The sequence below is a fragment of the Syngnathus leptorhynchus genome, chromosome 18, assembly GCF_054491065.1.
Source record: "Syngnathus leptorhynchus isolate UIUO chromosome 18, UIUO_Slep, whole genome shotgun sequence".
NCBI lineage: Eukaryota > Metazoa > Chordata > Actinopteri > Syngnathiformes > Syngnathidae > Syngnathus > Syngnathus leptorhynchus.
The window spans coordinates 2,452,557-2,467,739 of NC_141212.1; the positions used below are offsets into that span (position 1 = coordinate 2,452,557).

Here is a 15,183-nt window from a genome sequence, read left to right on the forward strand (position 1 = left end):
AAAAAAAAACCCCTTCTAAAGTGTGGTTGAATTCTGAAGTTGTGAATATAGCAAAATAAAATGTTGTGTGGATTGTACAGTACGTGCAACTTTAAGAGTTGATTTGAAGGATATTAAAATTATTTCTGTCGTGCTTCAACATGGAAAAAATGAATAAATAAAAATATTCGACACATGAGTTACTTTCAGAGCAGGAAAGAATCAATTAAAAGTCAAAGGAGAAAAAAAAATGCCATAAGGTGCATTTGCTGAGATTTTCCATTTACACTTGATGTTAAAATGTTAGACTGCAAACAGAAAATGTACGTAGAAACCCCAAAATATGTTGATGATGGGGTGGAGAATGACAGGGTGGACATTTTTGGCTACACTTAGCAGTTAATGAGCAAATGGTGGGCCTTCATTTTGCAACGTTGCACTTAGCAAACTGCCGTACAGAGTAAAAACTATGCTGGGTGAACTCAAAATTTCAAAGGGAAAAACTTAGATAGCATTTTAAAATGGGCAATTCAACTAATTGCTTCATTTTTTGTTGGTTTTAGTTGGTTTAGTGTTTCTCCTGCATTTCACAATAAGAATTAGGTTTTCTTGCTAAAATGTCTCGTTTTAGGCCCAAAAATAACAGTATTTTTTGTTTTCTTTTACTGTATGTTTAAAACATATATTTCTAATTTCTGAAAGGTTTCTTGCTAGAGATGTCCTGAAGTTACAACATTATGACAGAATGGGAGGTAGTTTCAGGGACACTTGCAAAACGTTCATATAATAAAACAAAAAAATAGAATATTCAGAATGACTTCTTTTATCAAATTGTAGTGAATAAAATCAAATATTTTTTTGCGATACTATCATTGAACTATTTATTACACATTGTCATTATAGCAGAGCTGTAGCATTTTGAGAGACTTACTGTGTAGCATGTAAGGGCACTTATAATTATAATAAAAATAATAATAATAATAATGTCATTGCTGATTTCTACTCAACTTTGCATTTATATGCATTGCCATAATCTTTAATTCCTTTAATTCCCTATTTTTTGAGAACATTACTATGTCACTAAAATACAAGGCTGACAAAATGCTGGCTATATTTCTTATTGCATCAAGACTAATTTGCATATTAATGAATAGGAATAATGCCATTGAATTGGGCAAAAAAAATCCTGCAGCACTTGATTGAAAGAATCTTACTTTTATGTTTCCTTTAATAATTAAATATTCAATTGTTTAATAATCCCCCAAGCAGACTTAACACACGCATACCTTTTTATTTGATGTCAGCTAATGACAAAAACGCAACAAAATTGTCAGCTCAAGCTCACTTGTGTGTTGTGACACGGCCACAAGTGGCGTGCACGCGCATGGCAGATTTAGAACCACGCCCACAATGGGATTTACCCAATCGCGAAGGAGGTTTAGGGGGATCGTGGCCAATGGGAAAGCAGGGGAGGCGTGTCCCGAGCTGCCCCTGAGAGGTGCAGTGAGGAAACGGAGGCGAGCAGGCTTGTCAGGGGCACCAATGCCACTCGTTGCGCGCGCCTGTAATTTGGGAAGGTGTATGCAGCGCACGGCCGCGTGTTCGCCTTTCCAGGTGGAACTCCGGGAGGAGCTGAGAAAGGGGAACCAAACTGGGACGACTTGGCCGAGCCGGTTCAGGACAGGTGAAATTCCCAGCAGGCGAGGTAAGATCGATTCGCATGACTGATGTCAAGCAATTAAGTTTCTGCCTCCACGACGAATTCAATAAGAGCAGTATTATTTTAAATAACATTATTTGATCAAATTATTATCATTCAAAAAAAGACGTGCAAGGGACTTTTCAAAACGCATGTGCATGGCCGATGTTTTTTTTTTTTTTTAGAATTTATGCAATGTATTGGATTATTTATGACACGCAATTAAATTATCATGTTTTCTTACATTCATAATATTAGTTACAGCTAATAAAATAACTTAGGGCATCCATCTGTCTTATCCAACTTTTTTTTTAAAAAAGGAAAAATAAATGCTTTTCTGTTGCTTATTGCTCAAGGAAAATATAGAAGTGTAAGTTTGTACCTTGCCGTCTATTTTCTGCTACACTAAACGAATAATAAATAGTGTGTACATTTGTATTATAATTATAATAATAATTTTAGGTGTAGGCCTCCATTCATTTTGTACAATATTTCCTGTGAAGCAATATTTTTTATGAAATAAATTACAGCAAGAAAGGCACAGGCAAACTTTTTTAAATATGAATGGAAATTTATAAAAATGTGCACAAATTGCTGGTTAATACTTCTTTATGTTGAATCGTTTCTGAATAGCAGAGATTTTTATTGGTGGTTATAAAAGCTTTGATTGATTTATATTTCCAATGAATTTTGTTCTGCAGGTGATGGATTTAAGTCTCCACGTCGGACGCAGTCGATCTAAGGAATACCGAGGATATCTAAACACACACGCGCTGGATATCTAATATTTCAAGTGAATCTTTCCTTCAAAACTAAAAAAAAAAATTTGATATATTTATTCACCATGTCGAGGATGCAAAGCGCGCTGCTGATGTGAGAGGAGCACATCAGGGCCGCATATGCAAGCGAGGACCACCAGCATCATCACCATCACAATTATCAGCAGCAGCAACAACAACAGAAACCAACCGGCACCGACATGAAGGAAAAATCCAAAACGGCGGCAAGGACTAGACGGGAAAAGGAGAACAGTGAATTTTATGAGCTGGCTAAAATGTTGCCGCTACCGTCGGCAATTACGTCGCAGTTGGACAAAGCGTCCATCATTCGACTGACCACCAGTTACTTGAAAATGAGGATAGTCTTTCCGCAAGGTGAGCCAACACAACGTGTTCTGCCTAAAATATTTTTTTATCAGCTATATAGTGGGGCTCTATGTTTTTTTTAATAGGGTATGCGTTCAAATCCTGCGCAAAAATACCAACCAAAAAAAAACACACAATTGCCTACAAAAATTCACAAGCTCGATTTGATATCTCTATAATTCATCAAGAACAATTTAACAAAACGGAATTCATATCCAGATTTCTAAAAAGCAACATTCAATATTTAAAATATATATATATATATATCATGCAAATTTGCCGAATGAGCTCAATCACTGCAAGTGGAGGACTTGCCTAAAGTGTATGTGACATTGATCGAGCTGGCAGCTTTGCAGAAGAAGCAAAGAAAAGACCTCTATCGTCATCTTTTTTTTTTTCTTCCTTCCTTCCTTCGGCAATATAAGCAGCTCTCGGCAGGTTGCGTGACTGCGAGCAAGGCGCAGCTATTACGACGAGGGCCCTGCAGGGCTTGTAATCACCTTAAGCCATATGAGCGCCAGGAAACACACACGATCGCGGCCCTGCATGCAAGAAACATGCAAAACGCTCTCGCCGCTTTCTTTCGCTTTTTTTTTTATCGGTTACACGCGAAAAGAGATGCAGTATTTTTATTTTTTAAAGCCTCACATTTGTCATTGTTGTTGCGCATTTGTGCGATTGTTCGAGTTGTATGATGACGTCATATATTTCCGTTATGAATTTGGATCATTATTATTATTATTTTTGCAGGTTTAGGTGACGCGTGGGGTCAAACAAATCGAACGAGACCGTTGGATAATCTTGGACGTGAGCTGGGCTCTCATCTACTGCAGGTCTTATCATTATTATCAATTATGTGCGTCACGATTATTATGCAAAGCGGTTTCTAACAACTGCATGCTGCTTTTTGTTTATTTGTAGACATTGGATGGCTTCATATTCGTTGTCGCTCCAGATGGGAAAATAATGTACATTTCAGAGACGGCGTCCGTGCATTTAGGACTATCGCAGGTCATTTATTTCTTGATTTAAATTCATTTATTTCTTTTATTTTTGGAATTTATTGATACGAATTTATGAAGTACGTGTTCATGATCGGAGTTGTTCTCCACAGGTAGAGTTGACCGGAAACAGTATTTATGAATATGTGCACCCCGCTGACCACGACGAGATGACAGCTGTACTGACGCCCCATCAGCCCTACCACTCCCATTTTGTACAAGGTTAAAACAAAAAAAAAGAGAAATCACTAATCATTGCATCCGGGGCCAAAGCTTTTTCTATTCGGTCTGGGTTTCAAACTCATTATTCTTGTCTATTTGCTATGTCATGAGCGTGTCGAGCGACGCAATCATTGGAACAGACGCGTCAGTGTTAAAGTGACGCATGATTGACGCACTGTGTGCGCAAATGTCGCCAAAGTACACACATGGAAGTATTTAGTTGATTTTCTTTAGCCTCTCGATTGCTTACCTTAGTAATTTGTGTTATATTCAATATAGGCTTGAATAATTTGCATTTCGTGTTTCATGTATAACTTTTGCATTTCACAATAGCTAGAAAGTAGCATTTTATTTTTAAGTATTTTAATCCCCCCCCTTTTTACATGTGCGGATAATTGTGTTTATTTTATACTATTTTCTTTATTTGCTACTAATAAATATTTCTTTTCTTTTCAGAATATGAAGTGGAGCGCTCTTTCTTTCTGAGAATGAAATGTGTGTTGGCTAAAAGAAATGCAGGCCTTACCAGTGGCGGATATAAGGTAAATACATTTATGAAATTGTTCCATACTGTAAAAAGCTAAATACAAATTGTGATCACATTAAATTTTAAGGCAACAAATAAAAAAAATGTTTGTCAAATCAACAAAATATTTACAGAACTAATTGTGCCTGGTACGTTCCCTCAACTTAAACTATAAAAACAACTCTGCTTGCTTTGCAGTGCTGACTACCATTTTTGTCATAAATTGCGTGTTCATGCGTTCCAGGTGATCCACTGCAGTGGCTACCTGAAGATCCGTCAGTACAGCTTGGACATGGCCCCCTTTGAGGGCTGCTACCAGAACGTGGGCCTGGTTGCGGTGGGGCACTCGTTGCCCCCCAGCGCCGTGACCGAGATCAAACTACACAGCAACATGTTTATGTTCAGAGCCAGTTTGGACATGAAGCTCATCTTTCTGGACTCCAGGTGAACGAGCAGATGTTTCCAAATGACCATCATTAGGTTACTTTCCAAATGCCACCTAATAATTACAACCACATTTCCCATCTTCTCCAATCGCAGTTAAAACATGTAAATATGGCGAGGTTTTTTTTTGTTTTTTTTTAATCCAAACATTTCTCCGCAGGGTTGCCGAACTGACGGGTTATGAGCCGCAGGATCTGATTGAGAAAACTCTGTACCATCACGTACACAGCTGTGACATCTTCCACCTACGCTGCGCGCATCACCTTTGTGAGTACGCCGACACATGCGGACCATTACGCCAGCACAAACACACACAAACACGCTAATCTCTGTCATCTGTGTGATTCTTTAATCTCCCCCAGTGCTGGTAAAGGGCCAAGTCACTACTAAATATTACCGTTTCCTAGCCAAGCACGGCGGATGGGTGTGGGTGCAGAGCTACGCCACCATCGTCCACAATAGCAGGTCATCGAGACCCCACTGCATTGTCAGTGTCAACTACGTCCTCACGTGAGTTTACTGGATTTGTGAACCCTTCAAACTGACGTTTTTTGGGGTCCCCTGAAATGTGATTATACCTTTAAGAGACGGGACCTGGTGGAGTGTCACGTGACTTTGGCGGGGTTATATGAAATTGTCACGGTGTGAGCTAAGACAAACTCGCGTCCTCCTGGATGTGTCATATTATTCTTGCAGCGTTCAATATAGGGCTGAAAAGTGCATCGGCGACGTGTGATGAAGCTGGTGCGGCGTGAACCGCGGTAGAGCGCAGGGACGCTACATCAATATCAGGCCTCTATACAAATCTGATTTGACGCTGACTGCCGTGTAAGACGGCAGACTGAATACAGTCCGTAATGTATCCACACCAAACAACACAAATGAAAACTCAAGAGGTGCAAAGGGAACTAACACTACATGTACCGAAATTTGTTTGTTTACATCTGTGTTGTCACTTACTTACTGGCATGTAGTTGTTTATCTAAATCTGTCACATGTGCACCTGCCTGCTGTACCTGGTTAGCCAGACTCAATACAGCTTTTTCCCCCCCCACATGGCACCGTTTGGATAAGCATCACTACAAAATGCATGGGGCTCAAAATTGAACCCTGTGGAACACCATACGACAGTGGGACAGAGTGCCACTCGGAGCAGCTAATTAGGATCTAAACCACTCTAGAACGCGCTAACTAATGCCCATGTGGCTAATTAGCCAACGGAATACTGTGGTCCACCGTATCACACACTGCAGTTAGATCCAACAACACGTGTGCAGTGTCATTAAAAACTTGTCACGGGGATGACCGCATTATATTAAAAATTGACTGAAAACCAACCGTGAAGTTATGTTCATTCAAGAAGTATTATATATAATATATAGCATTTTGAAATAGGCGCTAAATTGGAATTGTTAAATGTCGCCTGAATGAGGTACGTCACTATATAGCCTCTGTTGACAAATCCAGCAAACACTGTGGCAGCAGGGCTCGGGGAAGTTGTTGTTATGAGAGCACAAATCACACACAGACCCTTCGAGACGGCAAGACAAACATCGGGGTTGAACCCCATCAAAAAACCTCTACTGCCGCCATCGATCGGCAGTGTAAAGAAAGCAAAGTCGATCGAACGGGCGACTAGGAATCAATAGCTATCTCCCGGCTAGTACACGTTGGATTTGCCTCGTTAGGCTCGACTCATCCACGTGAAACATTTAAGTGCATGTAATGCGACCACGTGCATGACTATTAAGTTCTTCACCGCATCGTGAAGAAAACAACACGACTGCGTTACATTTGAGAGAAAAAACAATTACTAACAAGCAGCCAACAATGGCCATTAATAAAACATGTCGGGAGCCACACCGGTGGTGCATTTCAGGCGCGAGGTGGTCTGACATTGACCCCGAGGTGGAATTCGGCTAACACAGCTGAGTTTGCACAATGGCCCGGCATTATTGGCTCAGCCACGAGTCAGCGGGGGCGCAGATAGGATGCAGCGCCGCAACTATACCTTGCAAGAGCAAATAACACTCACTCGCTGGTGGCTATCCAAACACAGCCTTTCTCCTGAGGTGTTGTACATAAAGAATGGGTCATATTTAGAGTCCTATTAAAGAGGCTGGCTACTCGGGGTCAGGGATGGGCCACGGGGTTTAAAATGCCAGCCAGCTGCTATTACATACTGTTGATGTGATAAGTTATAAAAGGCTCGTGTTTGCCGAGCACTTGACACGGGAGCCGTGTCGCTCTCCCTGCACTGAGTTCAGTACCGGGACGCCCGGTTTAAATTGTCAAAAGTACAAGCATCAAAGTATCGGTCCTTACTTTGAGGCAATGCTGGAAGAATAGCATTTGAAAAAAATTGTGCCTCACATCACAACCCATGGCGGGTTCTTTGGCTAAATATCAGCTTAGCGCCTATTTTGTGTTGATGTGTAAAAGGGACACGGAATACAAGGGAATGCAGTTGTCCCTGGACCAAATGTGCCCCACCAAGCCGGCCTTTCCTTACACCGACAGTCTGAACGAGGAGAGGAAGAGCACAAAGTCACGTCTGACCCAGTCAAAAGCGAAAGCCAGAGTGTCGCCCTACCCACAGGTAAGACACTTTGATGGAAACAAAACAAAAGCGAGCCAGGCTCGAGAGCACTTCTAATCACATCTTCTGGCTCTGCAGCAGTTCTCAGCTTTCAATCCAGAGCGCTCAGAGTCAGACCAAGACAGCCAATGGGGAGGGAGCCCGCTGACGGAGGCCGCCTCGCCTCAATTGTTGGATCCGGGCGAGGCGGCCGAGGCATCGTGCGCCTACCGGCTCTACCCGGACTCTGGCTCCCTGTGCTATGGCTTGGGTCTTCTGGAAGAGGACCTCGCTCACGCCCAGACCCGTCCTCACCCGGCCGCCTGCGATCGGGTCCGATGTCCGAGCGGCCGATACTTCCTGGGAGCCCCCCAGTCAGGAAGAGAGGTGTGGTGGGACGCCACCCGCTCTGTGCTGGCCCTTCCGAAAGCATCCGCGGATAACGGCGAGGGCTACGAAATCACGTCCTACCACGCCGCCTTCCACGGTGAGGTCTTAGGGTTGAGGCCACAACCATCTGTCTCTGCAAATAGCTCGTTGAGCCTGGTAGCTGTTTTCCAAATGTTATTATGGGACATGCTAAGTTGTTTATGCCGTCTCTTGCCAGTGTGTCGATTGCTACCATCTGTTCAAAAATGGCCTCAAATTGGAAGCCAAGTAATTTCACAATGCATGGCCCCAAACCACTGTTGTCTGCCAAGACCTTGTATGATTCCATATGCACAATCAAAGCGGAACGCAATCTTTCCAGTGAAATATATCACAGGTAAATGCAAGCAGGAACCTGGTATACCTTCTAATGAGGTTTTTCTTTGAGCAAAATAGGGCGAGGCCACTGGGATGAAGACAGCATCATGAGTTCGCCGGATGGCGGGGGGTCCACCAGTGATTCCGGCGAGCGCTACCACGGCGACCAATTCCAGGCCAGTCCCCGAGAACCCAGTAAAATGGAGACCCTGATTCGTGCCACCCAGCAGATGATCAAAGAGGAAGAGAACCGTCTTCAGCAGCAAAAGCCGACGCTCGACGTCTCCAAGACTCACAGTCCGTGTTTCAACTCGTCACTCCCGCATCACTCACAGATCAGCATGCCCAGCGTGGTGTGCCGAGGCCCGGGAGCCCCGAGCATTGAGCTCCCCTCCGAGCGCCTCCACCACCGCGCCAAAGTCCCCGGTCCTCTGGACAACGACGAAAACACAACCAGTCCCGGCTCCCTCTCTCGCCTCAGCAGCCCCAGCTCCGACGTCATCCCCAGGTCCGGACTCCCCCTCACCAAAGACTACATGCAGACGGATCTGTCCCCTCATCAGTCACAACCTCAAGGGAGCCCTCTGCTCTACCCATCCCAGGAGAGGCAACCTCTGGACAGGCAAGCAGCTTACGCATTGACTGGCTATTCCCTGGAACACCTGTACGACCCGGAGAGCCTAAGGAGTTACTCCGGACTGGCCTGCGGAGGAGTCCAGTACGACGTGGCGGCTCACATGAGGATGCAGGCCGAGCAGATGCAGGGACACAAGGCCACGTCGGTGATTATAACCAACGGGAGCTGACAATATCTGATTCTGATGGGTCGCTAAGCAAGGACGCTCCGAGCTCCAGACAGGTGATCTACATGAAGGAGCGTTTTATTTTCCAAGAATGATGACAAAGCGATGCTGGCAGAGCCAAGAGGCAAAGGCCGCCGCTATTTTTCCACTACAAGGCAAACAAGTGTGATTCAAACGGCGGCGAATGAATTCCCTTCTTCCTGCAGAGGCGACAAAGGTTCCGTGTCTGGTTAAACATCAAGCCGGTGTTTGCGGGCGAAATGTCTCACGCGCAATTGGCTTCCTTGGTTAATCTGTCTTGGATTTCCATCGGCCGTATGAGAATGTGTCGCTCCGTTGCCCCTTGGCCTCCAGCGCGTAAAGACATAGAAATAATGGTTGAGCCAACATGGGAACGGGCGAACATTTCCCTGGTGTAGAATATCAACGATTCTTTGTATTTATTTGTCGGTGGGCTGTTTCATGAAGTGCCATTTATTTCATGCAGTTGGTGTTTGACTGACAGCAAGCTGAAGGCTTCTGTTTTGTCCAACTTTTTGTTCATGTAAATCTCTCTTTGAAAAAAATACCTTGTTTACATATCAGGATATAAATGTTTTTACCTCATGTAGCATAACACGCTTTAAATGCCGCTTCACACGCAATCTGTTTGTCGTATGGGGAAAAAATACGCTGAATGTTTTCTCTTATTTAATTTATATTGTAAATAGCTCACAATGAATGATGGGAGAAGAAGTGAGGAGATTATTTATTGGTTTGAAAAGCTCATTTGAATCTGAATACAGTTTCAAAACAAACAAGTTGTCTGTGTCGATTTTATTCAACTACTTTTTGGGGAATAGCGTTGCAACCACCAGCGCGCCATGTCCGATCTAACGAGATTTGACGCAAGAATTGTATCAAATAATATTTCTAGATACTTTATATTGTCAGCTTTAAAGATTTCCACAATGCAGAAAAAAAAATGGCGGCTATTTTTGATTTTTCTCAGTCAATCGGTAAAAAAAGGTAATTATGTCTCGTGATAAGACTTTATTTATTTGATTTCTTGTGACGATTAGATGACACGTCTGGCTCCTTTCACTCTCACAGTTTCCATGACATCAAGCGCTTTGATTTGCATAAACATAAGACCGCAAGCGCCGCTCACAACATGTCGGCAAGGAGCAGCCAGACGGAAAGGAAAGCTGACGTCCTCGGGTTCCGTGCCCAGATGATGGATTTTCAATTTCTCTTTTGTGGCTGCGGCTGGATATATAAAAATATTTACTCGATTATGTACATCCGCTCATAAGCTCTTGTTTGGGATGTCATTTTAAAACAGGAGGAAATTAGTTCCACCAGTTTACTATCTTTATGGTTCTTATATTAAAGGACTAGCCGGAATACCAGACGCCCCCTAGTGGTAAGACATCACCTGCAGGGTATCAGCAAGCATTCAGATGCAAAAAAAAAAACAATTATGACTATTTTATAAAAAATATGACTATTTTTTTTTTGCCTTTTAAAATATTTACACTTATGTAGCCAAGTTGATTCAAAATTGTCTTTTCTGTGGGGCACCAGAATTAAGTTTTGACTGACTTTACTGTTTTTGTCATCTCCATATAGCGGTTGACGACAGGTTGAAGTTTTTATACACTGTGAACTTGGTCATTTCAAGGAGGTTTGTTAACAGTAAAAAGGAATACGCTGTAAAGTTTAACTCGAGACATGCTTTGAGGGAGGGACACTGTAACCTCTCGAATTTAAAAGGAAAAAAATTACAGAAGCTGGCTTTCTTCATGGACAGTTTCTTCCAAAGCAGTAAAAATCACACGTGTTACGCCTGCTCTTCCCATTTCTAGCAAAATGTGCGAATTATCTGCGAGTCTGAACCCGGACGCAGTCTGGAGGCAAAACTTGCATCAGTCACGTCTGACACGAGCATGTGAAGCTCTGCCAGACATCACCGTTGCTCCACGAGCGGGATCGCAGATGCTAAAGATGCTCGTATTTCGAGCTGATTTGTTGGAATATTACAAAATCCTTTTTTTTTTGTTCTTTTTTGAGTGATGTGCCCTCCGTGCTTTTACACTTGGCTTCACATGGGGCTAAACATGGGCCATTTGCCCGGGCCCCTTTTCTTCCCGCACACCCTCGAGAGCACTCAACCGCCACACTACAAGCCTTCTATTGTAACACAATAAATGAAGGTACTTCCAGAAACAAAAATATCAGTATCTTGAATGCAAAATTGCTCCTCTGAGGGAGGTATGATACAAAGTACGGAGTCGTTCGCCTTTCAAGAACGATGCGCTTAAAGCAACAATATGGCGGAATGGCGGTTAGCTAGCATTAGCATTTACGCTTCAAAGTTGTATACAGAAAAAAAAAAAATTAAAATATATTTCCTCCACATCCGTCGTCTTATTAGACAAGTTCGGCCCACAGGTGGTAAGTCTCAATGTCGACTTGATTGATTTCAGGACCGGCGTTGAGGGACGATTGCATATTCATACGTCAATTTAAGCCCGCCGCTCGGCGGGGAGCCGTCCTCAAGTTGTCGCTTGACCGGGAAACGTTTCAATATGTGAACTTCCGTGAAGTATAAAAATCTGATTATTGATTTTCTTTGTAGCTCTTAAATGAGTGTTTGTTTAGTACACAAGTGCAGGTTGGGAAAATGAACGAATCAAGCGAACGGGCCTTGAATAAACATTCAATCAAGGGGGGGTAGCCGCCGAAAAGTTCGGCCGCAGGCCTCGCTGCACCCCCGGCTCGTTGAGATGTTCTGATTGGCTGGAGCGGGATATTGAGGTCATGCGGTCGATTTAATTGGCTGAGCCGGGAAACCGACCGGAGGTGGTTCCGCAAAGGTTCCTGGGCGCTTGACTTACGACTTTGGAAGTGCGTTGACAGCTCAGAAGTTATTTGTCGATGGTATTTCCGCTTTTAAAAGTTTTCTTAAATTTAATTTGAGATGAACTAATCCTTCACGTGAGGCTATTAAAGACGATACAATATCTTCACACACATAGGCACAGACACCCAAAGTGTGAATCTAATGCCTTGCAATCCCTTTGTTCCTGATTTCATGCTTGATTTGGCCCACAGCTTGAGTCTGGCTGCCAGCAGCGCCGCTCTCTGCTTTCACTCCTTGCCAAAATCAAACACCGGTTGCATCCCGTCGGAAAAAAAAAAAGCTCCGTGTCTCGGGAACTGTTTGTTTGTTTGTTACTATTGTTTGCATCTCACCAGCTTTCTCTCTCTGCAAACATGTCATCAACGTGTGCCGTGAAATGTAAGCACAATAAGCCCACCGGTCACACTTGAGTGGGATAAAAATAGAATATGATTAAATGATTTCCCAGAGCCGCGAGAGGAATCCCGCGGCACTGCAACGACGAGCCTGATAGAAATATTCTAATAGCTATCACGAGAGGCCTTTGAGACGTTTGCGCGGAAAATATTCTGATAGCGCCCACGTCGGACGAGGCTCTCGTTCCCGGTCCTTGCGTTCCCCTCCGGATCTGCTCGAAAATTGTGACAGCTGCGTGATGAGGGCCAAGAGGGAGCGAGCCGGAGACAGACAAGGAGAAAGGAGGAGAGCGTCCCCAGAGAGCCAGGGAGTCGCTGCGACGCAACTCCGGCCGCCGCCTGCATGCCAATGAGGAGATTCCCCTGCAGTGACAGCAGAGGCGGTGTTGGAAGGAGGGGGGGTCAGATCAGTAGGAGGGGGCCCGATGCTGACGTCGGACCGCTTTGATTGTGACATCGCTCACAAAGAGGCTCAACACTGCGGGCAAATGATTCCAAAGTGATTCGGTCAAGGTGAACGTGGCATAAAAGGTAAAAAGAGTAACGCTTTGGCTACTGGCAAAATGCCGATTGGCTAATTTTTCCTTACGGGGGTTTTCCTGACTCGAATCGGGGCAGATCACAGCGCTTGGCCTAAAACCATCAGAAGGACTGAACAACTGTTTCTTTAAACGCTCATATTTTAGATTCAGAGCGCTGATATCATAGTCTCAAATGCTTAACGGCAACAACAAAAAAATCTGAAAACCGCGCACTGAAATTTATGAAAATATTTTGTGACCGTTGGTTTTAGATCCGCTTGAATCGCAGTTCCATTGTACAGATTCTTTGAAATTGTGCCACCAATGCTAACAGAAGCGCCGCAGGTAGAAGCGTTGGCCGAGCGAGTGCTCCCCCCCCCCCACCACCACCACCCTGAAGAATTAATAACTAATTATGTCAGGTCACTCGTCCAGATGGTCCTCTCAGATGGGCCCGCAGCCCGGACCTCACCTCCAACAAGAACCTCTGACCCCTTAGCTCGCGTTACCCATGGCAACATGGATTCTGAGGCCTGCACGGGGATAAACAAGTGGAGATAGAAGGGATGGTTATTTTTGGGGAGGGCTAGATGGGGCGTGGCAGATCAGTGCTGGCTGGCTGCCTTTAAAGCTCCATGAATACAAGACTCCCTGCCAGGGGCTCTGATCTCCACGGTCATGGTTCCGCTATTACCCGCCACGTTTCTTGTAACGGGCAGATGGCTCGGAGTTTCGGCGCACACATCCATTCAGCCCGAGCCGCATCAATGGACACAACCTGATACTCCCCTTTCTTGTCTCATTAGGAGGCTATAGAAACATAAGAACATAATAGCGGGGGAATTAAGTGCCCGTGTGGATGTCAAAGGGGATGCGGCGAAAGATTGGGACGAGGGCTAACAAGTGCACGCCGCGCAGCCTGGGCTTTGCGCCTGATTAGCGCTTTCGACCAGGCTGATGGGTAAAAGACAAGTCCTCGGGGACGGAGGGGCTTTTTAAACAGGCACTTCAACAGCCAGGCCGGGCAACAAAGCTTCTGGCTGATAGGAAATGGAGGGAATTTTGGAATCACGCACATATCAGAATTTAAACTCCAAAATGTTTGAGAGAGGTAAATTGAATTAAAAGCCGTTTTATGTTCTAATCAATCCATTTGAAGGACTCAAGTCAATGAAAAGATTCTTAATTCGCCCAAAAACATCTCACCCCGCACCGACTCCCGTGCACATGACTGCTTTTCTTCTCGCCTCTTTTGCCTTTTCACGATGCTCCATAAAAGCTCTTTTGACAATTTGTCACATGGAAGCTCCCCTAAACTCTTCAGCAAACAAGAACTTTAGCAAAGCTCCTCAGTGTGAGCCCGGCAGGACCAGATGATGTCTCGGGCCGGTGTTTGAGCAAGAGACAGAAGGACAAAGCAGCTAAGAAGAAACCAAACAAAGACACCTTAAAAAGGATTTGAGATGTTTAACCACATCTCATTCACTCGGCCACTTTCTCCTCCGTCTCTGAGAATCGAGATGGAACAAAAGCACGATTCCTTCTCCTGCCTTTTTTTTTTTCTTTTTTATACGCTGTTGGTATCATTTTGATAAATTATAAACGACAGAGGAGAAGATAGAAGACAATCGCTTGCTGAGTCGCGGTAAATGACCTGACGAGATGTTGTTAAACACGGATAATTACTCGCGAAAGGGTTCATCATTCTAATTACATTATTACCTTATTGCCTTTCTTGCCGCTAAGAGTCTAACGAGATTAGTCTGCCGGTCACGTTTCTCCTCTCAGACGAGAGCAGACAATAGAAAACTTCAGCAGCTGTCGGGGCTCTTTAGGAATTTTTGCCACACCAAAAAAAAAAAAAAAAAACAATAATTATCTATGATTTAATTAAAAATCCATAATATCGATCCATGAAATATAAGTTCCAAATAATTTCCAAGTCGGGCGACACAGGCTTGTAATGGGAGAGAGCCAGCTCCGTCGTCACCATGGCAACTAAGAAAACCCTACTTTGATGGCCAACTCTGTGTCACCTCCACTTACAACCCAGACTAAACTCCACTGTTACCATGGCAACCAAGCCATCTCTGTGTCACTTCCACTTACAACCCAGACTAAACATGGCCCCTCCCCTTTTTTACGGCAAGCTTGTCTTTCAGTTGAGACGCACCACGTCATTTTAATACTTTAATTCAAACGAGCTCGCAGAAACTTT

The 15,183-nt window shown here is 44.0% G+C and overlaps 1 protein-coding gene across 1 annotated transcript; it reads left to right on the top strand.

Moving 5' to 3' along the window:
* Window positions 1–1,474: 1,474 nt before the first annotated feature.
* On the top strand, window positions 1,475–9,903 carry LOC147042317 (single-minded homolog 1-like). The gene is made up of 12 exons (XM_085938065.1): window positions 1,475–1,684; window positions 2,380–2,832; window positions 3,574–3,656; window positions 3,745–3,834; window positions 3,938–4,046; window positions 4,503–4,588; window positions 4,817–5,016; window positions 5,177–5,283; window positions 5,379–5,526; window positions 7,459–7,615; window positions 7,694–8,081; window positions 8,420–9,903. Exons 2-12 carry the CDS (start codon window positions 2,658–2,660, stop codon window positions 9,145–9,147), a joined length of 2,271 nt encoding a protein of 756 aa, XP_085794191.1. The 5' UTR covers window positions 1,475–1,684; window positions 2,380–2,657; the 3' UTR covers window positions 9,148–9,903.
* The last annotated feature ends 5,280 nt before the right edge of the window (window positions 9,904–15,183 follow it).

What these genes read in the sequence shown, in the direction of transcription:
- LOC147042317 (XM_085938065.1), top strand. Translation starts at nt 2,658, where the DNA reads ATGAAGGAAAAATCCAAAACGGCGGCAAGGACTAGACGGGAAAAGGAG. An exon ending in TGGGCTCTCATCTACTGCAG is followed by an intron (nt 3,657 to 3,744) that starts GTCTTATCATTA and finishes GTTTATTTGTAG; the next exon opens with ACATTGGATGGCTTCATATT. An exon ending in CCACTCCCATTTTGTACAAG is followed by an intron (nt 4,047 to 4,502) that starts GTTAAAACAAAA and finishes TTTTCTTTTCAG; the next exon opens with AATATGAAGTGGAGCGCTCT.